The sequence below is a fragment of the Cololabis saira genome, chromosome 24 (genome assembly GCF_033807715.1).
Source record: "Cololabis saira isolate AMF1-May2022 chromosome 24, fColSai1.1, whole genome shotgun sequence".
Taxonomy (NCBI): domain Eukaryota; kingdom Metazoa; phylum Chordata; class Actinopteri; order Beloniformes; family Belonidae; genus Cololabis; species Cololabis saira.
The window spans coordinates 18,067,103-18,094,618 of NC_084610.1; the positions used below are offsets into that span (position 1 = coordinate 18,067,103).

The following is a 27,516-nucleotide window of genomic DNA, read 5'->3' on the forward strand; positions in this document are numbered from 1 at the left end:
TTAACTTTTACACCATATTCTAGTTGAATTATTGAAATAAATTAACTTTTACACCATATTCTAGTTGAATTATTGAAATAAATTAACTTTTACACCATTTTCTAGTTGAATTATTGAAATAAATTAACTTTGTAAAGGACCATATTGAGCCATTCATCTTTATAAGTGAATAAATATCATTTTGCCTATAACTTATTCCTGCATCCCTCTTTTATCGATCCGGCGAGACGGGTCACCGCGTTTTTGGAGGCCCAAGTCACATATCCAGGGGCTCCTCTGAGCACCAGACCAAAATAATTATGTGCAGCCCTGCCTATAGAGAGGCTCAGTACCACACGTGGATTAGAGACATATAAACTGAAATTGCTTTAACATTAATGGAGTGATGAATGGAGGAGTTTTACCCATCCAGACTGGTTGACCAGGTTACGAGGCCCATGCCCAGGCAAAGTCCTCTCCCCACCTCCACCACCCTCACATGCGCAGAGAAGCAGACTGCACAGTTCTGTCACATGACTGGTCAGGTCCTATAGGTGTGGCAGTCTCGTCCTGCTAAACAGGGATTACAGGGGGGGCAGAATTCCCCGTCTGCTCCCTCTCCGTCTTCCTCTACCTCCCTCCTCCTAGTTAATAACAGAAGAGAAAGCTGGAGGAGAATGCCAACGACCTATGGACACAGGCAAGTGGAAAAGGCTATAATTGCATGCATAATTAACCATAAATGTTTGTGAATGTGGCAGGATGGGGAGACACAGTCTCCAAGGGCACTAATCCCTATTACTCAAGAAAGGAGTAAGCTTATTTGGAAGCAAGCATTAGTGCTTGAGCAATATGGCTGCAGACAGTCAAGCTGAGTGGATCTTGTGCTTTTCTACATTTAGGGACATTTACTGTTATACATACATAATTGCAGGTAGCAGATATGAACAATTCAAGAAATATAAGTAACAATACTATGTAAATCAAGTAATTTGTTTGATTAATTGGCTATTTAATTATTTACACCTCTTTAATTGTTTTTTTTAAATTAGATAAATGGAAATAAACTGATTGTTTTCCCTTTTTTTAAGTTAAGTTTGTTCAAATATATTCAAGTTGTTTGAGCTTGCTCGCGGTGGGGGGGCGGGGCAGGGTGTATTTAAAATCTGTATTTAATTATTTACACCTTTTTAATTGTTTTGTTTTTAAATGAGATATGTACAGTAACTTAAATGGAAGTAAACTGATTTTTTTCCCCCTTTTTATAAGTTAAGTTCATTGAAATATATTCAAATTTCAAAGTTGTTTGAGCTCGCTAGCGCCGGGGGCGGGGCGGGGTGTATTTTATTATTTACACCTTTTTAATTGTTTTAAAAAAAAATTAGATATGTAACTAAAATTGAAGTAAACTGACTTTTTTTTAAGTTAGGTTCTTTCAAATATATTCAAATTGAAGTTGTTTGAGCTCGCTCGCGCCAGCGGGGGCGGGGTGGGGCGGGGTGTATTTAAAGGGTGTATTTAATTATTTACACTTTTTAATTGTTTTTTTTATGAGATATGTAACTTAAGTGGAAGTAAACTGATTTTTTTCTTTTTTTTTAAGTTAAGTTCATTCAAATATATTCAAATTTTAAAGTTGTTTGAGCTCACTCGCGCCGGGGTGTATTTAATTATTTACACCTTTTTAATTGTTTTTTTTTTTATGAGATATGTAACTTGAAGCAGCACAATGTAACTTTTCCACCTTAACATAATATTTCCAGAGTCATTGTGATGGTACATCAACTTACAACAGGTTTAATGACACATCTGTCATGGTCTGAGGGGTCTGTATCGCCTTCACTGGCACTATGTAACTTGGAGGTGGATGGTAGGAACCCTTCCACACTACTGGTAAAGCACTACCGCTTTTGGCCAAAGGAGCCGCCAAACTCAATAAAAGCTGAAAGTTACATTGTGCTGCTTTACAGTTTTTCTCTATTGCTTAAACACATTTCACGATACTGCCCTCACTTTTCACAAAACTCTAAACACAAAACACTTTTCTAAAGCTACGTACACTAAACCTCACAGTTTCTTTTCAAAACCAACCCATCACACCAAAACAGATGCTCATATGCTCAAAAACCAACCCATCACACCAAAACAGCTGCTCATATGCTCAAAAATCAACCCATCACACCAAAACAGTTGCTCATATGCTCAAAAGCAAACTCTGACACCAAAATACCACTCAAGGCTTGCAGAAATGTAAACACTACTGAGCATCATTAACCACATTACCAAAAAAATTGAAAACACAATTTTCACAGTGTGAGACTGTTCTTTTTACAGTTTCACAACTGCCAGGATGCATTTGAGCAACCCTTATTTATTCTCAAATATGTTTTCGGCATTAGTAACTATAGATTTGTGCATTTCATGGGAATAGTGACAAAATGCAGAAAATGCAGTAATATCACAACTCAATGCAAAAATTAGTACTGTAAACTCCATAGAGGATCCATTACACACAATAGATACAGTAAAGTAACAATTGAGAACACAATGTTCAGGGTGTGATTTCTTTTATTACAGTACGTTTGAAAATTGACACAGTATGTTGTATGTTGACACCGAAATCATGGGGCGTCATCACGTCGGGCTGGGTCGGGCCACAGGACCTCATCAACGTCACAGGCAATATTGTCCATAGCCAAACAACGTGGGAAGAATGCCCTGGCATGCCGCACCCAGCCTTGGAACACCTCCACAGCCACATCATCACAGGCCAGGTCCATAGCCCTGAGAAGGTTCTCTCTGGTGTAAGGTTGGCGGTCATAGACCTTCCACCGCCATGATGAGAAGAACTCCTCTATTGGGTTTAGGAACGGAGAGTAGGGTGGCAGACACACATCCTTCTCCTCTCCCTCCTTGGCCTGCTCCTCTTTGGACTGCTTCTTGTCCTCTTTGGCCCACTCCTCGGCCCGCTCCTCTCCCTCCTCGACCTGCTCCTCTCCCTCCTCTGACACGAACTCCTCTTCTTCTGTCTTGATCATCCATTTTTGTTTTTGAGCCTTCAGCTAACTGCACTGACTTATATAGGTGTGGTCACATCATTTGCAATAGATGTTTTCAATTATGAGTAGTTGTGTTTACTGATTGAAACCAGGTATGTTCATTGTGTTCAAGTTTTGCTGATTGTGGGTAGCATTTTGCATCACATGAGCTTCACAATGCATATTGGAGCAGAGTTATATGCAAAATGTGTTTTAGCACGGTAAAATGTGTTTAGAGTTTTGAGAAAAAGGGGATGGGTTTTGTGAACAGTGTCTACAGGTGAATTGTGTTTGTGGTTGTGGCAAAAGGGGGGTAGTTTTACTAAATGTGTTTAGGCAACTGGTCATTTGGTTTAGAGTACTGGGTTTTGTGTTTTGGCAATAGAGAAAAACTGTAAATGGAAGTAAACTGATTTTTTCCCCTTTTTTTAAGTTAAGTTTGTTCAAATATATTCAAATTTCAAAGTTGTTTAAGCTCGCTCGCGCCAGGGCGGCGGGGCGGGGTGTATTTAATTATTTACACCTTTTTAATTTTTTTTTTTTAATGAGATATGTAACTTAAATGGTAGTAAACTGATTTTTTTCCTTTTTTTAAAGTTCGTTCAAATATATTCAAATTTCAAAGTTGTTTGAGCTTGCTCGTGCCGGGGTGTATTTAATTATTTACACCCTTTTAACTGTTTTTTTTTAATGAGATATGTAACTTAAATGGAAGTAAACAGATTTTTTTCCTTTTTTTTAAGTTAAGTTCGTTCAAATATATTAAAATTTCTGAGTTGTTTGAGCTCTCTCGCGCCGGGGTGTATTTAATTATTTACAACTTTTTAATTGTTTTTTACTTTTAAATGAGATATGTAACTTAAATGGAAGTAAACTGATTTTGTTCCCTTTTTTTTAAGTTAAGTTTGTTCAAATATATTAAAATTTCAAAGTTGTCTGCGATCGCTCGCGCCGGGGGGGCGGGGCGTGCTGATGAGCAGATCCAACGGACAGCTGTTGCTTCGGCACGCGCCGCTCGACCCCGAGTGTAACCCGCGGAGGGCGTTCGCTGAGGTACGTCAGCGTGGGCCGGCGGGGACGACGGGAGGGGCGGCCGCAGGTAACGGCGCAGAGCCCCTGAGAAGCGGCACTAAACCCGGACCGGCGGGACTCGGCTCGGTTCTCCAGGGGAAAAACGCGTCCCAGTTCGGGTTCCGGGCCAGAACCGAGCTGCCCGGTGCCGTTATTAGTCCCGCTAGGCGTTTGAGGAAACCAATAAGGTAAAAAATTATTTTGTTTGGTTTGTTTGCTTGAAAGAGGGAGGGGGGTGTTAATCTCATTAAAGGTGTAATTGTATGTAAATAAACTGAAATCTTGATTGTATTAGGAAGAAAAAAAGCTTGTAACAGCTAATCTCTGAGTAGTTACAGTACAATCAAAGTGCCCACTATGAGATGCTTTTCTGTAGATGGACGCGTGATTTATTTATGGCAGTTTCCTGAAGTGGAGGTGAAATTCCCAGTGAATACTTTGGTGAAACTGCAGCACAACAGGTCCTTGTTCACGGCGGGGTTTGCTGAGGGGGAATTAATAAATAAATAAATGAATAAAGACAGCTTTATCCAGGAAACCAGCTTTGGAAGGCTCCATGCTGCAGTTTCTCCTCACATGTTTGTGAGGAACAGCTGAGCTGCTTCTGTCCTGGTTCCAGGGACTGCTTAAACCCAGAGCTGGGTAGAGTAGCCAAACATTGTACTCAAGTAAAAGTACTGTTACTTCAGAATAATATGACTCAAGTAGAAGTAAAAGTAGTCATCCAAATAATTACTTGAGTAAAAGTAAAAAAGTACTTGGTGAAAAAACTACTCAAGTACTGAGTAACTGTTGAGTTTTTTAACACAACCATTCAAACAGACAAAAGTACAAAATAATCATCTTCAGGCAAATTAAATCAATAAAATAATAAAATAAATTAAAATTAATAAAAAATTAAAAATAGCTTGAATTAAAATAAGCTTAAAGTAGTGCTGGGCGGTATGACCAAAAATGTATATCACAGTATTTTTCAAAATTATATCGGTTTCACGGTATATCAAGGTATTTTTTTTTTTCATGCACAACTGGGTGTTAACCACATTTTCTAATGATTTGTAAAGGAATTGCTGCAGTAAATTGGCTTAGAATGGCCTATTTTACTGTCATGAGGAGGAAATATTGTAGAAAAACAGACACTAGTATAAATACAGGTTTGCATGGCCCCGCTTGTGCCTGGCGCTAGGACCCCGCGGAAGCATGGTGTGTCCTCGGGCTGTGTTTTCCTTCAGTAAATTCAAGTACTTTAATAAATAATAAAATAAATAAAATAACAGAATAAAAAAATAAATTAACCACAAGTAGCACAAAATTTCAAGCCTTTGTACTTTTCTTTTTTAACCAGGCAGAACTAGAACAAGCCCATGAACTCATAGAAACTCTGTGTGTTTTTGAGTCTGTGTAAATGTGACAAAACATGGAAAAACAAACATTTTTCCCAAAGAATCACCCAGTGATGTCATGAGATTGACGCGTACGCGGATAAAAGAAAAGTGCACGTGCATGCCTGGTTCTGTCCTGGTTCTGTCCTGGCTCTCATAGCTGCTCCATGCTGCTAAGCTGAAAGCAGGGATCAGAGTGAAGCAACATGCTCTCCCGCCCCGGTGGACAGCATGTTACAGGGTAGCAGGGCCTAAGGCCAGAGGGAGCCAGCAGCCTTGAAACACGGATTTCTCTACTTTAATCGCACTGTTAGACCCTGCAGGTGATGCTCAGAATAGCTGTCACCGCTCAAATCAAATCAAATCAATCTTTATTTGTATAGGGCTTTTCATACAAATACAAAATGCAACGCAAAGCGCTTTACATAAAACTTAATAATGCCTAACATAATAATCAGGGAGCCATCCACGCCAGGAGGTCTTGCTTTCTAGACCTACTTTTAGGATTTTTATGTTGTATATTTTAAACTCTTTTAGTGTGTATTTTAACCTCATAGCCTATCTTATCCTGCTTTCTTGTAGCTTTTAGCTCCAGTGTTTCCTCATGGGGAGCCTCCATGCTGGGAGTGGCTGGGGGTGGTTCTGGCCTGGGTGGTTGTGGAGCTCTGCACCACGGCTTCACCGCTGTGGTGTGGACTCCTATCTCTGTGGTCTCTGTGGAGGCCCTTCTTGTGGTTGCGGGTTATGAGACCTCCTGGCGTGGATGATACCTGATTATTATGTTAGGCATTGTTATGTTTTATGTAAAGCGATGATGTTTACTTCACGAGTGACATTTGGAGTTCTAGTATGAAGAGTTTTGCTTCACTCACAAGAGTTTCCTCACACGCGGCGGATGCTATCACTAAAGCTTTCACAAAGCTTAATAATTCATAATACCGGTACATTTTTATTTTAAGATTTAATTCCTCTTTCCACAGGAAAACTAAGGTTTATAGTTTACAACTTGTATCAACTTTTAGAGAGTGACATGTCTGCTGTTGTGTGTGTTGCTGCACATGTTGTACATAATTATTACCACAGGAAGCTTAAGCTAGTAAGCTACACTTACTCTTTGTAAACCGAGTCTAAATCGTCTCTAGAGGGTGAAATATTGCATATTGCCCCAGCCTGCAATAAAACAGACAATTCATGATACTTTCTCATCTCCTTATTTTTATACCTAATAATACGATGTCAGTGTCATGTACATGAGACAACAATATTGACGAATTTATGGATTTCACGCTGTGATCGGTGATCGGCAGATACTGATTTTGGAGATCAGTGATCGGCCCTCAAAATCCTGATCGGTGCATCTCTAGTTTTAGTTTAATAAAAGTTTGGCTCATTTTTCAGCAGTAAACATTTTTCCTGAGTGAGAATCATTTCACCGATGATTTTATTTAATTTCAGGAAGTTTAGCTGACGCTGGAAACGCGGACGTGGGTGGCCCCCTGAGTGTCCTGGATGTCCACGGAGATGGAGGAGCCAGTGAGTCCGCTGGAGAGGGATCTGTCCCTGGGCGTGCTGGTCCCGGGGAGGCTGGAGGACAGAATAACCGTACACGGAAGGTAAACAAACCCAACACACCTTGGTGATTAACAAAACACGGCCGGATCACAAGCCGCCGTCGTCAACATGGACGTTTGATTCGCTGAGCTTTTCTTTGTTTGTCAGTAAACCAGTCATGGACCTGCTGGTGACGCTCTGCGCCAGTTACCACCTGAACCCGGCCGACTACAGTGTGGAGTTTCTGTCGCCCAACAAGAACAGCATCAGCTTCAAACCCAACTCTCCGGTTGGCGCGCTAGAAGCTGAGAAGATCGTGTTGAAGCTCAAAGGGTCTGAGGAGAAGGAGAAGGTCAAGAAGCCATACGTGCCTGAGGTGAAAGACAAGACTACTACTGCTACTGCTACTGCTACTGCTACTACTGCTACTGCTACTACTGCTACTACTGCTACTACTGCTACTACTGCTACTACTACTACTGCTACTGCTACTACTGCTACTGCTACTACTGCTACTACTACTGCTACTACTGCTACTGCTACTACTACTACTGCTACTGCTACTACTGCTACTACTACTGCTACTACTACTACTGCTACTGCTACTACTGCTACTGCTACTGCTACTGCTACTACTGCTACTACTACTGCTACTACTGCTACTACTGCTACTGCTGCTACTGCTACTACTGCTACTACTACTGCTACTACTGCTACTGCTACTACTGCTACTACTACTACTGCTACTACTGCTACTACTACTGCTACTACTGCTACTGCTACTACTGCTACTGCTACTACTGCTACTACTACTACTGCTACTGCTACTACTGCTACTACTGCTACTACTGCTACTGCTACTACTGCTACTACTGCTACTACTGCTACTACTATTGCTACTACTGCTACTACTACTACTACTGCTACTGCTGCTACTACTACTACTACTACAGCTACTGTCATTTAGCAGACTCTTTTATCCATGTATTAGGGCTGTCAAAGTTAACGCGTTAACTTAACGTCCTCTTAACGGTGACAATTTTTTTTAAAGCATGATTAACGTGCAGGATAAAAAAAAAAAAAAAAGGCGCATTATATAATTTCTGGCGCTCGACGGCACCCGTAGTTTGAGGAAAAGTATGGTGAACTAAAAGATGGAGAATGAAAAGGGACTTTTGAACGGCAAGTTCACTTTCAAAAAGATGCCAGATGGTTCGCTGGACAAGACTAAAGTTATTTGCATGTACTGTCGATTTGAAATGAATTACCATCGAAGTACGTCGTGTCTCAAAATACCAGGGGCGCGCCTTTCTCATGTTGTTAACAGTATTAAAAACATAAAAAAAAATACCTTAAGGTAATTTAGAACAGCAAAAAATGTGTGAATAAATGTGCAATTAATCACGACTTAACTATCGACAAAAAAATTAATATATATATATATTAGTGGTGGGACTCAATTAAAAAATGTATCTAATTAATTAGAGGCTTTGTAATTAATTAATCGCAATTAATCGCATATTAATATTTGACACGAGAAGCAACATTTTTCAATTGAAATGGATTTTGGTATATGCCTGAATCATTGAGTTGACACATAAATGAGCTTAAACAACAAAATTGTGCCGTTGCTGGTGGAATAAAATGAACAAGAATCCGCCGTCAGAGTTGCTCTTTCGCTGATTTCCACCTCCTGACTCAGACGTTTGGTCGGGGGGTTGGAGTCAATCGGTGGCCTGTAGTGTGATGATGTCAGATACAGCCGACTCAGCCGCTTAGAACCTCAGCAGAGTAGTTACAGAAAAGTATCTACTCACCACGTTAGACCCCTAGTGGAAAAGCGCAAAGTCGAGTCAGGCTGAGTAGGTTCTAGTGGAAAAGCGCCATAAGAAAATTACGTCTAAGAAGACACCAGCTTGTCATAAGTGCATGCATCTACTAGATCCCGAAGTGCTCCTTAAAGAGCTGAGTCTTTATAACTCACAATACCTAACTAACAACAACAAAGCAGACTGACGAGGACCATGAACTGAGAATGAATTGTCATCTGTCTGTGCAGGCAACGGTGCGTCTCCTGATCAACTACAACCAGGCCCACAGGACGGTGCTGCGGGTGAACCCCACGCTGCCGCTTGAGGCGCTGCTGCAGCCGGTGTGTGACAAGTGTGAGTTTAACGTAGAAACAACCGTCCTTCTGAGGGACTCCCGGTCCCGGGAACCGCTGGACTTGAGGAAGACGTTGAACGAGCACGGGCTGAGGGAAGTGTTCGCCAGAGACACGGCACCCAGGAGACCTTCGGACCCCCGACTCCAGACGGCTGAAGCAGGTAAAGGACACACTGCATTTCTGCCCCAGTGCCTGAGAGGGATGTCTTTATTCTGTCGTTCTAATTAGTGATGCACCGAAATGAAAATGTGTGACCGAAACCGAAAATAATAACAAACACTTCTTCGCAGTTTTTTCATTTATTTTGTCAATTTTTTCACCATTGCATAAATCAAAAAAATTTGATTTAGGCATGCTTTTCAAAGAAAAAAATCTTTTACAAAATTATAACGTAGAAAATATTTATTGAACATAAAAAACTGAACATTTTTTAATTTCCCAGCATTATGTTGTTTTGGTTCCACCTCCTGGTGAATGTTAGGTGAAATTCTTATGTGGTTACCTATTGGTTGGCCAATGATTTATGTTTGTGTTGCAACAGTTATGGAGCGGCCAGTCTATTTCCTTATATTACAACGCCGTTATTAATTGTTCGGATTTTTTCCCACTTATTCCACCGAACACCGAAAGTGTTTTTTTGCCATTTTCGGCCAAACAATTTCGGTTACCGAACAATCGGTGCATCACTAGTTCTAATATAATGTTTAATTGTTTAATTAGGATCCCCATTAGCTACAGCATGACTGCAGCTATTCTTCCTGGGGTCCGCAAACATTTTAAAATAATACAGTACTAAACATAACATAATAAAAGGAAACCAAATACATTTCCACTAGATAAAGAGAATATCAAATTAAAAATACTACAAAACAAAAACACTGCACAGTGAAGAGTTCATCTGGGGTCGTCAAAAAGTCTGAAAAGCAGTCCACAATTTCATTTCATTTGAGTCTAGAACTTCACAACTGATCTAATACAGAAAAAAAGAAAGGGGAAAAAAAATGCATTCAACAACAGTCATAACCAACTTTGTTTCAATTTCCAGCATGTCAGACATGTCAGAAGTTCTCAGAAACATCTGTTCACATTAGGGCTGGGGATCGATTAAAATGTCAAGAATCGATTCGATTCTGATTATTAAGATTCAGAATCAATGATCACACTTTGATTCAATTCCGATATTAATTTGAGTTAGTGTTATTAAAAATGTTTTTTGAGCATTTGCATGAATTATATGACTGTAGTTATGCAACATATTAATACTGGTATTATATTGAGATTCAACAGCAAGTATTGGCAGCTAATGATGCTGTAAGGACCAATCACCTCCCAGAATGCTGATAGAACTGCTTTCAGAAACAACTGTGGGTCAGAATTACCAAACAGATCCAGGGAGGAAACAGAGACGGATGAAATCAGTTTTACTTTTTTCCATTTATGAGAATTTGGTTTTTAACATTTATGCAAATGTAACCCCAAGACAGTATATAAAGCAAAGAAATATAGACAATTTATGGCAATTATAACTGAAAACTTTAATGTTTTCATACCTTTAAACATATTTAAAGGCAAAAACATGGCACCAGTTATTCTCGTGTCCAACAAAACATTCCTTTTTTGGGCATAAACAAAAAAATACCAAAAGTTGTAATGTAATGCTGACAAAAAAAATATCGATCTTTAGAGATACGAATAAATTTTTAGGGATTAATATGCAAACCAACTTTTTTTTTTTTTTTCTCTCTTTCAACACAGGCCTAGTTCACATCAGTGAGGATTTAAAGAGTTTGCTCAGAATGGTATAATAATACAGTCCAGTAACACATTGTAGATGAGAGATCTCAGGATGGGCGGGTCACACAGTGTGAATTTGAGAAAGGAACATTGCTGAGTGGGATAAAACTTTGGAATGAGGGAAAAATCCAACTGTGAGGTGCAAAGGTAGCAGCAAACAGCAGAAGAAGAGAAGGATTAGAATACAGGTGACTCAGGGTCACAAAACTGGACACTTCAGAGTGGAAAACTGCCGAGGTTGCACATCGCATTCTCTGTTCTGTCAATATTGTGAATCCATCTCACCAGTCGAGGGAGTGTTAACATTCCTGTCTTCTGCTGGTGTTAAGAAATCGTATCTTTGCACACGTTGGACTCTTACACCAATCCAACCACAGTTTGTCAGCTAATGGGCTGCTCCTCGCACATTTCCACGGGTTCAGAAACGCAGGATCCAGCAGAACGCCGCTGGGATGTGGTGGGATGGGCTAATAGAGGGTCTGCATTGACGTCACTTTCCCACTGGACCAGCCCCTTTACTCGATCTGAGTGGCAAAAATGGCTGCAACTAGTGGAGAAGACGGGATAACAGCCGATTATGGGCTTAAATTAAAGGCAGTTGGACTTGACAGTGACCCGTACAGTTACCCCAAGAACCAGTGGTCCATGGACATTAATATTTGGCCATGAATCCAGTTTCCTGATATTTATATGAACTTAATTTCTACGCCGCGGAAATACACGAAGCCAAGCTTGAAGGCATACAAAAGTCTTGACGCTTGGTCCTACTTCAAGGCAGGATTTGTTGTAGAAATTAAAGTGATGAGGACACAGAACTTTATGATTTGACCGTTTAACGTTAGCTACCCAAAAATCCAACATTACCGAATATAAAATGGGAACCGCAAATCCATGTTTCGGTGCCTGGAATCCAGTTGTTTCTGTGAATTGCAGTGATCCATTTGTCTCTCTTAAGCTTATTTTTCGGCATTCTGTAAAACGATAACTCCGATTTCTTGCTAAATCTATGAGTACAGTCGATCACACAACAGCTCTTTCCCATTTTAGATGTTTTCCAGTTGCTCAAACTGGTAGTTTACGCTGCCACTCAGTCTTTCTGCCACTCAGTGAGCGTAACCCGCTGTGAAGTCACATCTGTGACGTCATGTGCATTCCCTCTACAGCACCGGGAATCTGCACCAGAGAACTGTGCTTGCATGATACGCACCACATGCATGTAGGGAGAGGTATTGATTCAAATGTCAAGAATCGATTCCGATTCTTAAGATTCAGAATCGATTATCACCATTTGATTCGATTCCATATTGATGTGGGTTAGTGTTATTAAAAATGTGTTTTTTGAGCTGTTGCCTGAATTATATCACTGTAAAATAACTAGTGAAATAATAATTCCACAACAATTATTGTGAAATAACTAAGAAATAAATAACTCAAATAGGTCTTTCAATATCCATTTGTAGTGCAAAAAAGAAATTGCAACAGCTCATGCAGTAAACAAATTATTTTAGCTTGTCTGATTTATTCTGTCACCAGACACACAGCTCGTCATGAAGCACCAGGCATTTTTCAGGTATTTCATGACAAACCGTGTCCGATAACAGAGAAACCATATGAACTTCATTGAACTTGTATAACATTTAGAAGTTTAAGCTGAAATATCCAGCATTTTCTCTAACGAAAAGTTAATTTAGTTCAGGAGTTTTCAAAACCAGCAGTTTGTTAACGCTTCAACGCCATGTTAATTGTTTGATAGTTTCACCACGCGCATGTGTGAATTAAATGACGTGACTACTGAGATTAAAGTTCACCGGGCTAAAATGTGATTATGAAAAAAAAAAATCGATCTTTAGACATACAAATCGATTTTTAGGAATTAATATGAGAATCGATTTTAGAATCAGAAAATTGATTTTTTTTTCAACACAGGCCTACATGCATGAACCAGAAGCCAACTAGAGGAATTCAGAGAGTGGTGGTCGTCTTCCAATCAGAATCTTCTCCCTGCATGTGTTGAAATGTCTTAGAACAGGAAGTTGCATCCAAACTAAGACGTGATGCAAAACCACCAATCAGCCACTGAATCTAGAGTTTTAACTGGCAGAATTAAATCTGTGCAATATATTGGGCTCTTGTGAGGTCAGTATTTCCGTGAGTAAAACCAACACCGCTCCAGTCATCTTATTCTGTTTCATATTTTTATTGATGAAATAATTAACTGGACACATAAACATAAGGATAGATACAAATAAATAGTAAAGTAAAAATCTGGTAAAAAAAAAACAAAAAACAGAAACAAAACCCAAGTAAAAAATAAATAAATAAGTAAAGAGGGAATGGGGGGGTTACGTTGTCGCAAAAAAGTCAGACGGTTGCCATTTATTGTAGAATTTGTTGTTCAAGTTTCCCCTTCTTAAGTGTCTAATTTTCTCTACTTTTAAAAATGACATAATCTCGTTAATCCACTGTGTCCTGGAAGGAGCCGTCGTGGATTTCTAGTTAAGAAGGAGGTGGCGTTTAGCAATTACTTCCAATTCTTTAGTAGAGTATCGGGTATGTACTCCTCAGGAAGACCAAAAATGCCAATGTGTGGTGAAGCGTCAATAGTTTTTGAGAATACCTTGGACATGGTGTCGAAGTAAACTTGCCAAACATTTGTCAGGGCTGGACAAGAGAAAAACATATGCGTAAGATTGCAAGGTGAGCCTGCACATCTGTCGCAAACATCTAGCATATTTGGGGAAATCCTTGCCAACCTTGTCTTTGAATAATGTCATCTAAATACAACTTTAAACTGTATCAACCAATATTGATCAAAAAACTAGTTCACGCTCCCAAGTGTCTCTTGTGCTAGTGGTCAAATAACCGTCATGTGACTGAGCAGTCATCTCATTCACCAGGATCTGGATGTACAGCACTTTTCTGCTGCTGCGCGTGTTGTCAAATGATTTAATTTGAGAAAAGTCAGGTTAATTCTTATCCTGTTGCAGTGTTTGTAAATGCTGCGTACCGTACACTCTGTTTTCTAAAGCTGCGTTGTGTTGACCTCTGCTGCTGCACACTTTCCTGTAAAATGTTTATCCAACTTTTCATTTAATTTTAATGATTCTTTTTTTGTGTGTGATTATTATATTTAACCACCAGTACCCTCACAAGTCTCTGGGAAATTCAAAACGATTGCTTTAACGAGTCCCCTGTGATCTTAGCTGCGTGCACTTAGTTTAACCCCATTGGTTTTTGTGGTTAAGACGCTGCATTAAAGCCTGCAGCCGTTGCTGTAAATATCCGTTGTTCTTGTGACCCACATTTCTTTATTTCCTCCAACAGCAGATGATATCTCACCCCCTCCACTGCAAGGTAACGCACACAAACAAATGCACACTCGGCATGATGTTTTTAATTATTAACTAATGAAAAATGGTTTGCATGACATAGATCTGCCAAAAAAAGGAAAGAAAGACAAGAGCAGAGGATTCTTCAGCTTATTCAGAAGGAGGAAGAAGCAAGATGGACTGGTATGTTGGCGATGGAGGCATGTGTGATGAGGTTTAAATTATGGATGCCCCAATACTGGTGTCGGTATCGGGGCCGATACTGCTCTCATATATTTGTACTCGCAAAAATTTTCCGATACCACGCACCGATACCACTTCATTGTTGTTGTAGTAACTGATTAGTGACTCTAGGGGGAGATGTTGAGCCGCAGTCAGCGTGGTGATGAGAAGAGAGTGATACCCATGAGTGAGACTGGCAGCGCCATTTCAGGCAAGACAATAGGGCTTGGTTGCCAAGTTGCATTCTGGGACGCGGCGGCCATGTTGGCAGCTTCGTGAGTGTAAACAAACAGCAGTGTAGTAGCACCAGGTGAACAGACGGAACGCGAAAGAAATGTTAAAATGCCGGAAAGGAACTGGAATTTACCGGGATACCTTAAACAAGCAAGCCAGGGACCTGTATATGGAGAAAATAATTACTATTAACGGTTTGGATCCATTGAAATCCCTACTAAAGAGTAGGGCCGGGGGTCGATTCAAATGTCAAGAATCGATTCGATTCCGATTCTTAAGATTCAGAATCGATTATCAAGATTTGATTCGATCCGATTTGATTCCGATATTGATTTGTGTTAGTGTTATTAAAACTGTTTTTTGAGCTGGTGCATGAATTATATGACTGTAGTTATGCAAAATATTAATACCAGTATTATATTGAGATTCAACAGCAAGTATTGGCAGCTAATGATGCTGTAAGGACCAATCACCTCCCAGAATGCTGATAGAACTGCTTTCAGAAACATCGTGTGGGACAGAATTACCAAACAGATCCAGGGCAGCAAACAGAGACGGATGAAATCGGTTTTATTTTTTCCCACATTCCGTTTTTATTTGTTCCTTTTTCGGTCTATTTTGGTTTTTAATTTTTGAGCATTTGGTTTTTAGCATTTTTTGCAAATGTAACCCCAAGACAGTATATAAAGTAATGAAATGTAGACAATTTATGCAATTATAACCTAACACTTGTTTTCATACCTTTAAACATATTTAAAGGCAAAAATATGGCACCATTTTTGGGGATAAACAAAAAAATAACGTAAAGTTGTAATGTAATGATGAAAAAAAATACATAAATAAATAAAAAAATAAAATAAAAAAGAAATCGATCTTTAGACATATGAATCGATTTTTAGGAATTGATATGAGAATCGATTTAGACTTGGGAAATCGTTTTTTTCAACACAGACCTACTAAAGAGTGGAGCTCTTACTGCCGCAGTTCTGCACAACCTACTACTAATTTCTACTAATTTTATTTATTTTTATTGAATTTATTGAATTTTATTGAATTTATCTGTTGCAAATGAAACCTTTCTTCCAATTCATTGCATTTTTCATAGTATTTTTAGCCTAGTTATTTTTGTGGTAGTTGTGTGTAGTATCGGTACTCTGTATCGGCAGGTACACCAATAAAAATACTCCGTACTCGGTGTGGGAAAAAAAATGGTATCGGGGCATCCCTAGTTTAAATAATGGTCTCCTGTGTGTGTTTTGTGCTGATGGTTTGTGTTCTGGTAGCAGCAGACGGTGAGTGCTCCAGTGTCTCCTGGTCCTAACAAACCAGCGGGAGTCAGAGTGAGTTCACGGAGCGCTTCTGCCTCAAACACCCTTCACGCAGACCCCTCCAAGAAGAGGCCGGCCCCCCCGCCACCTGTGGCTGCATCACAGAGCGTCCCCAGTGACCTCAGCAGCTGCCACATACAGGGATCTGGAGACAACCAAGACACGGTGAGATATATTCCCTATGAAGCTCCCAGACCCCTTAGGTTCATCTGGATCTGGTTTGTTGTGTGTCCAAAGAACAAGAACCAAGCAAAGTGAGGCAGCATTCAGTTATTCTGCTCCTCACCGGTGGAACAAACTTCCTGTAGACCTGAGGTCTGCTCCAACTGTCAGCTCCTTTAAATCAGGATAAAAACATCACTGTTTACTGAAGCGTACTCCTAAATTAAATACTTACCTGCTGTACTCTACTGCCCTTATATTTTTAGGGCCCGAGCACTTACAGTGCGAAGGCCCTATTGTATCTGTAGGAAATGTTCTTGTTTTTTCTTTTTTTTTCTTTTTCTGACGAAATGAGGTCCTTTTTGGCCCCCTAAACGTGCCCCAAAAGTCACCAAATTTTGCACGCAAGCCAGGCCTGCCGAAAATTTTTATATGTAATGGTTTGCATTAATGGCCGTGGCCTAATGGCTCAACAGCGCCCCCTAGAATACTTTGTGCCTCAAGCGCCACAGTACGGTTTGACGTACATGCACGAAAATCGGTACACACCTGTATCATGTCACAACTTAAAGAAAAGTCTCTTGGTGACATGGCCGAAACCGAACAGGAAATCGGCCATTTTGAATTAATCGTGTAATTTTGGCGCAATTTATGCCATTTCTTTGGCTGTTAATGCTGCCCGAACCGTAACGTGCACCCAGGTGTGTTATACATCAAAATGTGTGTCTCGATCCTGCGACGATGGGCATTACTTTTCTCAGTCAAAAGCGTTACCGTGTTGACGCTAGACGCCAAAAAGCGCGCCCCCCCCCCTTCATCTGATTGGTCCATATTTGATAGTTCCTACTTTCTGCCATAACTTTTGAATGGTTTGACATAGAGAGTTGTGGGTGGTGTCATCGGACTCGGTTTTGAGTCCTTGACCATAATTGGTGTAAATTGCACGTGCGAGGGCCCGTTTAATTTTTTTATTATTTTTCCTATTTTCTTATTGTATAAATAAATATAAAGGCTGCATAGCCTTCAATATGGTTGTGTTTTTGCAGAAGTCTGCAGAGTCACCTTTAAGGAATACCAAAAGGAGGGCCCCACCCCCTCCCTGTGCAAACACAGTCCAGGAGCCGAGGGAAGACGCTGACGTTGGAGGTAAAGTCCTCACTGTGGTTTGGCGAGGGTTGTACCAAAAACGGCCGTTTATTCACAGCATTCAGAAGTATAAACGGGGGTTTGTTTCATCAGGCTGAGACTTGTTTGTTCTGCCATCTAGTGGTCACTGACTGAAACGGCAGGAAAGATGACCCATTCTGCTGTAATCAGTACAATATTTGAGTGGTTTAGTGTGGGCTGAATTCCTGCATCGGCCAAATCCTTCCAGCATCAATCAGAATCACATGGGTCAAGAGAGATTTGAGCTAAATGAAGATTTAAAATGTCAAGGCAATTGGCATCAAATGGACGATTTAGCAGTTAAATCCAGTGTTAAATGTAGCTTTTATCAGTCTGCAGAGTTTAACCACATAAAGTGACCCACGGCCTTGTTGGTAGGATCCATCGGCTCCAGCCTGTTCTGAGATAAATCCCTCTATTGTCCAGAGTTTCACTGCTCTGTTACTCTGATATGCTGGTTCAGCTTCTCTTCCTAGGCTCCTTTTACATTGTTTTCACAGACTTGAAGGAACAATGGACATTTTGTTGGAAGATACAGAATATTAGGGATCTTGGATTATGTGAGAAACATTTTAAGGCAAGGCAAGTTTATTTGTATAGCACAATTCAACACAAGGTAATTCAAAGTGACACAATTAAACAGTAAATATCAAATAAAATCGGTTTTCAAAAATCATAAGTATTTAAGAGTACGCTTAAATAACAAATAAAATTATAAGAAATGAGGTAAAATAATAAAAAGCACAAGTTGTTAAAAAATAAGGGCAGTAGAGTACAGCAGGTAAGTATTTACTAGAGACAACTTCTGTTGTAATAGAAGCTATATAAATAAAATTGAATTGAAATTGAATATTTATTTTTTTATTTTATTTTTTTTGTATTAAGCATCTTTGAGATCTCTTAAAAGCGCTGTATAAATAAAATGTATTATTTAATTTAAGAGTACGCTTCAGTAAACAGTACTGTTTTTAGGCCTGATTTAAAGGAGCTGACAGTTGGAGCAGACCTCAGGTCTACAGGAATTTTAACCCAAATATTTTAAGAATAAATATGTCAGCAACCCTATTAATGACTTGTATGAGCTCAGCTCTTGTTTGGTTTGTTTTTCTACCAACGAGACATTACAAAGTGCTGAGCTGGTGTCAATGTGACACTGAAAACAACTTCCCCCAACCAAGTCTCCATGGTCTCTAAACATCCTCCCAAATTCCCACGCTTGGATAATCATGCTTGTGAAGTTTTATCAGTCCATCCATCACTGTTACCTCATAGTGTCAGTAGGTAAACTAGGCTTGTCAGTGAGTGCGTTTCATGGGAAGTTTAATTCCTCTTTAATTCAGAATTAAAGTTAAATCTGATTTAAAATGAGTAAAAATTACCATGTAAACACCTAATTCCGAATGAAAATTGCCATTCAGAATTAAACTTAATTCCGAAGTAAGTGGCTGGTTTATTCCGATTTTAAATCCGAATAGAATAATTCCACGATCATGTAAACACTCATTCCGCTTTAAATTAATTCCGGTCTTTCTGTGCTGCTCGCTCTCTTGCCCGTCTGTCTCCATGACGCTTATATTCCACGTTGGGCTTGTTTTCGAAACAAAGTTTCAAGATGGCAGCACGCAGTAAACGGTGGTCAAGAGCAGAGACGATTGTTTTTCTTCAGGTAGTTTAACTTCCGGTCCGCCCCCCTATCCAATCAGAACCTTCCCAACCCCCAGACCTTAAGGGGAATTGGATAAAGCCGATCAAACATGTTTTCCATGTAAACCTCAATTCGGAATTACTATTTCCATGTAAACCCGAAGGAAAATAGTTTAATTCTGAATAATTAATTCTGGATTAAAAAACATCATGTAACCGTGGCCAGTGTGTAGAGGACTGCCGAGCGGCTTACACTCTTACCTGAAGGGCTCGTTGAGGGCTGCTGCCGTCTTCTTTTTCTCTACTTCCATCCAGGGCTGGGGATCGATTCAAATGTCAAGAATCGATTCCAATTCTTAAGATTCAGAATCGATTATCAAGATTTGGTTCAATTCGATTCCGATATTGATTAGTGTTAACTGTTTTTTGAGCTGTTGCATGAATTATATATGTATTATATTATATATGTGGAGTTATGCTACATATTAATACTAGTATTATATTGAGATTCAACAGCAAGTATTGGCAGCTAATGATGCTGTAAGGACCAATCACCTCCCAGAATGCTGATAGAACTGCTTTCAGAAACATTGTGGGTCAGAATTACCAAACAGATCCAGGGAGGAAACAGAGACGGATAAAATCAGTTTTATTTTTTCCTACATTCTGTTTAAATTTTTTCCATTTTTGGTCTATTTCGGTTTTTAATTTTTGAGAATTCGGTTTTTAGCATTTTATTCAAATGTAACCCCAAGACAGTATATAAAGTAATGAAATATAGACAATGTATGCAATTATAACTGAAAACTTTAATGTTTTCATACCTTTAAACATATTTAAAGGCAAAAACATGGCACCAGTTATTCTCGTGTCCAACAAAACATTCCTTTTTTTGGGCATAAACAAAAAAATACCAAAAGTTGTAATGTAATCATGAAGAAAAAAAAAAAAAATGTTTAGAAATACGAACCGATTTTTAGGAATTAATATGAGAATCGATTTAGAATCGGAAAATCGATTTTTTTCCACACAGGCCTACTTCAATCATCATCATTCCTGGTCTTGGTCCTCCCATCGTCTGCTGCAGATACATGCTGCTCATTCGTACTCTGCTTAAGCTGTCTGCTGTTTTCCTTTTAACTATTTAAAGTCAAACTTGTGTACCTAAAGTTATCCTTTTCTCTGTTTTCCTGTTGATGAGAAGGATTTTACAAACTGATCTGCTTCCTTCTGTACGTGTTTTTTTTTATATTTAATTAAAATCTACGGATTTTTGATATATACGGAAGAGTATTAGGGCCTTGCAGGAGAAAAAATATTTTAGAGGGGAAGATTTTTTTTTTTATTGTGCATTTCGAGAAAAAAGTCGAGAAAAAAGTTGAAATGTCGAGATTAATGTTGAAATACAATTTCAAGAATAAAGTCAAAATTTCACCTTTTTTCTCAACATTTAAACTTTATTCACGAAATTTTGACTTTTCTCAACATTTCGACTTTTTTCTCAACATTTTGACTTTTTTCTTGAGGTGCATAATGAAAAAAAACATCTTCCTCTAAAATATTATTTTTATTCTTCTCCTCTCTGGCCCTAATACTCTGTATTGATCACATATTCTCCGTCTATGAAACTTAATACATTACCGAGTCAAGTGGCTCTGAAACAACACTATTGCAAATTAAAGCTTTGAGTGGCCTGGAATGCACCTGGAATTGTTTTTCTCTCCGAATGCTTGAAAATGCAGCAATTTCAGCTGTTTCCTCATTTGCTATTTGAATGGGTCTTTATATTGAATAATTCAGATGATAAAGTGCTAATCTTTTCCTGTCTCTCCTGGGAATTTAGAGTCTCTGAACATTCCTTACTTTATATACTGTCTTGGGGTACATTTGCATAAAATGCTAAAAACCCAATTCTCAAAAATTAAAAACCGAAATAGACCTAAAATGGATAAATTAAAACGGAATGTGGGAAAAAATTAAACCGATTTCATGTGACCTCTGTTTGCTGCCCTGGATGTGTTTGATAATTCTGCTCCACGATGTTTCTGAAAGCAGTTCTATCAGCATTCTGGGAGCTGATTGGTCCTTACAGCATCATTAGCTGCCAATACTTGCTGTTCAATCTCAATATAATACTAGTATTTATATGTTGCAGAACTACAGTCATATCTATGGAAGAGTATTAGGGCCATGCAGGAGAAAAAATATTTGAGAGGGGAAGATTTTTTTTTTATTGTGCACTTCGAGAAAAAGTCGAAATGTCGAGATTAATGTTGAAATACAAGTCGAAATTTTGCCTTTTTTCTCAACATTTCAACTTTATTTACGAAATTTTGACTTTTTTCTCAACATTTCGACTTTTTTCTCGAAATTGTACTTCAACATTAATCTCAACATTTCGACTTTTTTCTCGACATTTCGACTTTTTTCTCGACATTTCGACTTTTCCTCGACATTTCGACTTTTTTCCTCAACATTTCGACTTTTTTCTCGACATTTCGACTTTTTTCTCGACATTTCGACTTTTTTCCTCGACATTTCGACTTTTTTCTCGACATTTTGACTTTTTTCTCGACATTTTGACTTTTTTCTCGACATTTTGACTTTTTTCTCGAAATTGTACTTCAACATTAATCTCAACATTTCGACTTTTTTCTCGACATTTTGACTTTTTTCTCGACATTTCGACTTTTTTTCTCAACATTTCGACATTTTTCTCGAAATTGTACTTCAACATTGATCTCGACATTTCGACTTTTTTCTCAAAGTGCATAATGAAAAAAAAATCTTCCTCCTCTAAAATATTATTTTTATTTTTCTCCTGCTTGGCCCTAATACTCTTCCGTACATATCATTCATGCAACAGCTGAAAAAACTGTTTTAATAACACTAACCCAAATCAATATCGGAATCAAATCAAATCTTGATAATCGATTCTGAATCTTAAGCATCGGAATCTAATCGATTTTTGACATTTGAATGGATCCCCAGCCCTGGTTTCCTCGTTTGCTATTTGAATGGGTCTTTATATTGAATAACTCGGATGATAAAGTGCTAATCTTGTCCTGTGTCTCCCGGGAATTTAGCGTCTCTGAACCCCGTGGAGGAGCTGAAAGAAGCTGCTGAGCTGCATGTGGAGCCGTCCCAGCCCCGGTCTTCCTCATCACATCCCTCCCAGACGCTGCCGTCCCTGTCGTCCTGGCGCCAGTCGCTGGCTCATCTCCACCAGGACACTGATCTGCATCTGCCTTCCTTCCGGGGGAAGGATCTATGTGACGCGCGCTGCGCTCTTGCCAAAGTCCTAACATCTTCCGTGTCCAAAGGCGCGCTGGTCAAACGTTTCAGGAACTCTGCCAGCTTCACAAAGTTCCACGTCTCCTCCTGCGTGTCCGTCACTCCGGATAATGAGGATGTGTGTGCAGAGCTGGAGTCTGTGTTCAGTTCTAACCTTCCCACCGATGGATGGGAGGAGCCGGCGCAGAGGAGCGGACTGACCACGTTCAAAGTGGTTCCCCCAACGAAGCTGACTGTGGACGGGTCGGACCAGTCGGACCAGAGCCACGGGTCAGAAGATGGTGATCCTGGAAGCCAAAGTTCTTCTGAAGTTGAGAAGAATCACCTGGAGAATAAAGATCCAGGTTCTCCTGACGGGTCTGAGGGGGAACATACTGAGCAGAGGAATGATGCTTCACCTGCTCCTCCACCTCAACTTCATTCAGAGCCTCGCTTTCCTCCAGACCGGCCGGTGTCTGAGGGGGGAGACGCTCGCAGAAACCAGGTGGAGGAGGAAGCAGATGCTAGTGAAAACCAGGTGGGGGAGGAAGCAGATGCTAGCAAAGACCAGGTGGAGGAGGAAGCAGATGCTAGTGAAAACCAGGTGGAGGAGGAAGCAGATACTAGTAAAAACCAGGTGGAGGAGGAAGCAGATACTAGCAAAAACCAGGTGGAGGAGGAGGAAGCAGATGCTAGTGAAAACCAGGTGGAGGAAGAAGCAGATGTTAGCAAAAAACACATGGAGGAAGCAGATGTTAGCAAAAACCAGGTGGAGGAGGAAGCAGATGCTAGTGAAAACCAGGTGGAGGAGGAAGCAGATGCTAGTGAAAACCAGGTGGAGGAAGAAGCAGATGTTAGCAAAAAACACATGGAGGAGGAAGCAGATGTTAGCAAAAACCAGGTGGAGGAGGAAGCAGATGCTAGTAAAAACCAGGTGGAGGAGGAAGTAGACGCTAGTGAAAACCAGGTGGAGGAGGAAGCAGATGTTGGCAAAAACCAGGTGGAGGAGGAAGCAGACGCTAGTGAAAACCAGGTGGAGGAGGAAGTAGACGCTAGTGAAAACCAGGTGGAGGAGGAAACAGATACTAGTAAAAACCAGGTGGAGGAGGAAGTAGACGCTAGTAAAAACCAGGTGGAGGAGGAAGTAGATACTAGTAAAAACCAGGTGGAGGAGGAAGCAGACATCAGGTCTGAGGTGGAGGAGGAGGAACCAGGCTGCAGTGATGGAGGTCCTGCTGCAGACTTGGACCCTGATGGGAAGAACACTGAGATTCTACCAGAGGATGAAAGCGAGGAGGAGGTCAGCTTCCCTCCCCCTCCTCCTCCAGTCTTTTTTAGAGAAGATGCTGAAGTCACGGAGACAGAAGACTCCACTTTCCCACCAGCTCCTCCAGCCGTGGGCGGGGCTCCAGCAGACCTAACCTCCGGGAGGCCCGGGCAGCCTCCGGACAGGAGGAACGGAGCCCCGTCCCAGTTTGCCCAGGCGGTGGCCATGGCCGTGCAGAGGTCTCGCCTCCAGAGCCTCAGCAAAGGTCCTCTCGTCCCCAGGGGTCCTCCCAGTGCTCTCCAGTCCCCGCCCAGGTCCACATACCAGTACGGTGAGTTCAATGACCCCCCTGTGGCTTTAACATGTCAGGCTTTTATGGTCCATGTGCTCATTATGGAAATCCCATTTTTAGAGATGTCCCGTTAGTGGAACTAATGTCTCCCCATGATTCACTTAAAGGAGACCTATTATGAAAAACACGTTTTTTCTTGCTTTAACATTAGAGATGCACCGATCGTCGGCCCCTGGTCGGGATCGGGCCGATAATGCCCCTATCGGTTTTGATCGGAGATCGGACAATAATAGTTCAGAGCGGCCGATCTGATGACGTTTAAAACAACAAACCCCCGCCCGCGCGGACCAGAATATGTACAGTCCAAAACCTCATGCATTCCTCACATGCGGCGGATGCTACCGCTAAAGCTTTCACAAAGCTTAATTCATAATTAATTTTTATTTTAAGATTTAATTCCTCTTTCCACAGGAAAACTAAGGTTTATAGTTTACAACTTGTATCATCTTTTAGAGAGTAACATGTCTGCTGTTGTCTGTGTTGCTCCACATGTACATAATTATTACCACAGGAAGCTCAAGCTAGTAAGCTACACTTACTCTTTGCGAGCCGAGTCTTACACCTTAATCTCCTAATTTTTATATCTAATAATACAATGTCAGTGTCGTGTACATGAGACAAAAATATTGACGAATTTATGGATTTCACGCTGTGATCGGTGATCGGCTAAATCGGGATCGGCCGATACTGGTTTTCGAGATCGGTGATCGGTGATCGGCCCTCAAAATCCTGATCGGTGCATCTCCACTTAACATATATAAAGTGGTCTCCCCTCAGCCTGCCAACTCAGAGAAGGAGGGAAGCAACCAAATTCTGCAGTGTCTGTACAGCCGCTCGGATGAGCCGTCCAGTGTGATGTGGATCTACGAGCCAATAAGATTCTGCTCCCGTCGTTACGTAACCAAAATGTGATTTACATCTGTTGGCCTCCGATACGTGAAACCACGCCCACAACTAACTGTGGCCGGAACAACAACAACTCCGCCGGCCGGAGCTTCCGCCATTTTTTCATAGCGGTGTATCGTGTCATTCAGGCAGCCAATCAGCACAGAGCCTCATTATCATAGCCCCGCCCACTCAGAATCCCACATAGATAATGAGGTTAGAGAATGGGAAGATAAAGACATGGTTTAGAGGCTGAATTTGTAATTAATTTAGCAAAAACAATCAGTTTTTGCTCAAGTTTTTAAGACATTCAAGGCCTGTTTAAAATAGGTATTAGATGCCATCATAGGTCCCCTTTTAAGGAGTGAGATTAAATATCTCCTTTACAAGAGAGTCCTGGCCAAGACAGGCAGCAGCACAAACACAAAGTTGCGCAAACAAACAATAACAAAACAGTTAAAAACAAATCAGAAATACAGGTCACAAACAAAATCATCAGTCAAAGCATCTACAGCCAGTCTTTCAGAAGAACCCTAAAAGCATCAAGTGACACCAGATTATTCAATTTTAAGATTTTCTGCAAGTCATTCCAAGCAGAGGGTTGTTGATTCAACAAGTCTCTTCTTGGAATAAAAGGAAAAACAGGCCTTATTTCTGAAATAAAAACCCAATTTTAGCTTCAACTTCTTGACTAGATGCTGAATATGAGGCTTAAAAGATAATGAATCATCAATTATGAATCCAAGATGCCTATATTGTGACAGTCTCAATTTCAGAACCTTGAACAATAATTGATTGGAGATTCACTGGCTTGGATTTGGCCTTTGTCACAAAAAATGTCACAAGTTTTGTTTTATCAGTTTTTAGAAGAAGCTTCAGGTCAAACAGGGTACACTGCACAGTGTTAAAAGCAATTTATACCACCTTTAAAGTGTCTCTGAGCTTTGTCGTGAAGCGGCCCTTGATTTTAGATGATGCAGATGGATTAAAGTTATGAACTTCCATCAGTTCTGCTGGGAATGGTGTTGAACCATCTGTAGAAAAGCCTGCTCATCCATCTAAAGTGCTGGTGGTTTACTGGACTTGAAAATAACCAGGTTTACAGTATTTATGCACAATATATTGTTATTCTTAAAAAAATGTATCTTTCTAGTTTGAGAAGGATTTTACAAACTGATTGTGCCTTTTTTTCAAGTCTACTGCTTCCTTCTGTGTGTTTTTTAATATTTAATTTAAATAGATTTGTTTGTTTTTGTCTTTTATTAAAATATTCTTAGAGTTTTTGATATACGGAATATTAGGGCCATGCAGGAGAAAAAATATTTCAGAGGGGAAGATATTTTTTTTTATTGTGCACTTCGAGAAAAAAGTTGAAATATTGAGAAAAAACTTGAAATGTCGCGATTAATGTTGAAATACAATTTCAAGAATGAAGTCGAAATTTTGCCTTTTTTTCTCAACATTTCAACTTTATTCACGAAATTTCAACTTTTGTCTCTCAACATTTTGACTTTTTTCTCAACATTTCGACTTTTTTCTCGAAGTGCATAATGAAAAAGAAAAATCTTCCTCCTCTTAAAATATTATTTTAGTATAAAAGTTATGAACTTCCATCAGTTCTACTGGGAACGGTGATGAACCGTGTGTGGAAAAGCCTGCTCATCCATTTAAACTGCTGGTGGTTTACTGGACTTGAAAATAACCAGGTTTATAGTATTTATGCACAAAATATCGTTCTTACACAAATGTATCGTTCTAGTTTGATTAAAAAAGAAATGGGTGGGTTTTTATTTCCTTTCCCGTCCTGTTTGTTGCTGCGTTCTGGGGTTGAGTTAACGCCTCGTCCAGGTGACTGTTTCCAGCTCTGCAGGTCAGGCAGTGCAGACGTGTCTCCCAGGCCCCTCCCGCCTTCACAAGAAGTGATTTTTGAAACAATTATCTCTTTTTCTTTTCCCCTCAGGTGCCTGACCTCCTTCCACAAACATCTATAAATAGTTTCTCATTAAGACGGGATTCAGGACTGATACCTGGCTCAGCATTTCACTTCCACATACCTCCAGCAGAAGTTCAGCGGACTTACCTCCACAAACTGCATCAGTTTTATTAAGCAAAGGACATGATCCATTTTATCTTTTTATTTTTCTGTCTTTTGCAAGAAGCCTTGTTTGACTTGTTTATTTTATTGTATTTTTTTGCGTGTAATTTAATTTCCATTTTCAGGTTGAAACAAACATTTTTTTTATTGTGGAAAAGGCCAAATAGGAACCCAGTTGTTGAGCTATATCCTGTTTTTTTTCTTTACTTCCTCCTCCATTTTCAGCCGGTGTGTGCCAAAATGGATACAACATGAGAGCTGTTTTGTATATGTGTGTGCAAAACCAAAGAAATTAATTGCAATTGAGGTGTGATTTAGGTTTTTCTGCAGGAGTTCTTGCTTTTGTTGTGATGTACGTTTTTAAACCTCACACGCGGAGGATGCAGGACAGTTTGCTCTTCGGCCAGCAGGTGGCAGTAGAGCGCTGTGATTCTGGAAACATGTTTTCATTAAAAAAACAAAACCCACAAATATCACCAGGAATACATTTTGTAGATTTTAAAATGATTAAAAAGCAGTAAATATTGTTTCTATTAACAGCAATGAATTTAATTAAACAGTATTTTTTTTTTGTAG

At 39.9% G+C, this 27,516-nt stretch overlaps 1 protein-coding gene across 4 annotated transcripts; it reads left to right on the forward strand.

Annotated features, from left to right (window-relative positions):
- Positions 1-558: 558 nt before the first annotated feature.
- On the forward strand, positions 559-27,516 carry LOC133424965 (cordon-bleu protein-like 1). Of its 4 annotated transcripts, none has more exons than XM_061715582.1 (10): positions 559-683; positions 6,930-7,083; positions 7,190-7,397; positions 9,081-9,348; positions 14,307-14,336; positions 14,415-14,494; positions 16,051-16,260; positions 17,304-17,403; positions 22,155-23,939; positions 26,806-27,516. In XM_061715582.1, exons 2-10 carry the CDS (start codon positions 6,980-6,982, stop codon positions 26,811-26,813), a joined length of 2,793 nt encoding a protein of 930 aa, XP_061571566.1. In that variant the 5' UTR covers positions 559-683; positions 6,930-6,979; the 3' UTR covers positions 26,814-27,516. The 4 variants fall into 4 exon arrangements, with proteins under 4 accessions (XP_061571566.1, XP_061571569.1, XP_061571565.1 ...); XM_061715585.1 differs by lacking the exon at positions 559-683 and adding an exon at positions 4,073-4,276 and having other exon boundaries at positions 6,926-7,083; positions 14,310-14,336; XM_061715581.1 differs by lacking the exon at positions 559-683 and adding an exon at positions 4,074-4,276 and having other exon boundaries at positions 6,926-7,083.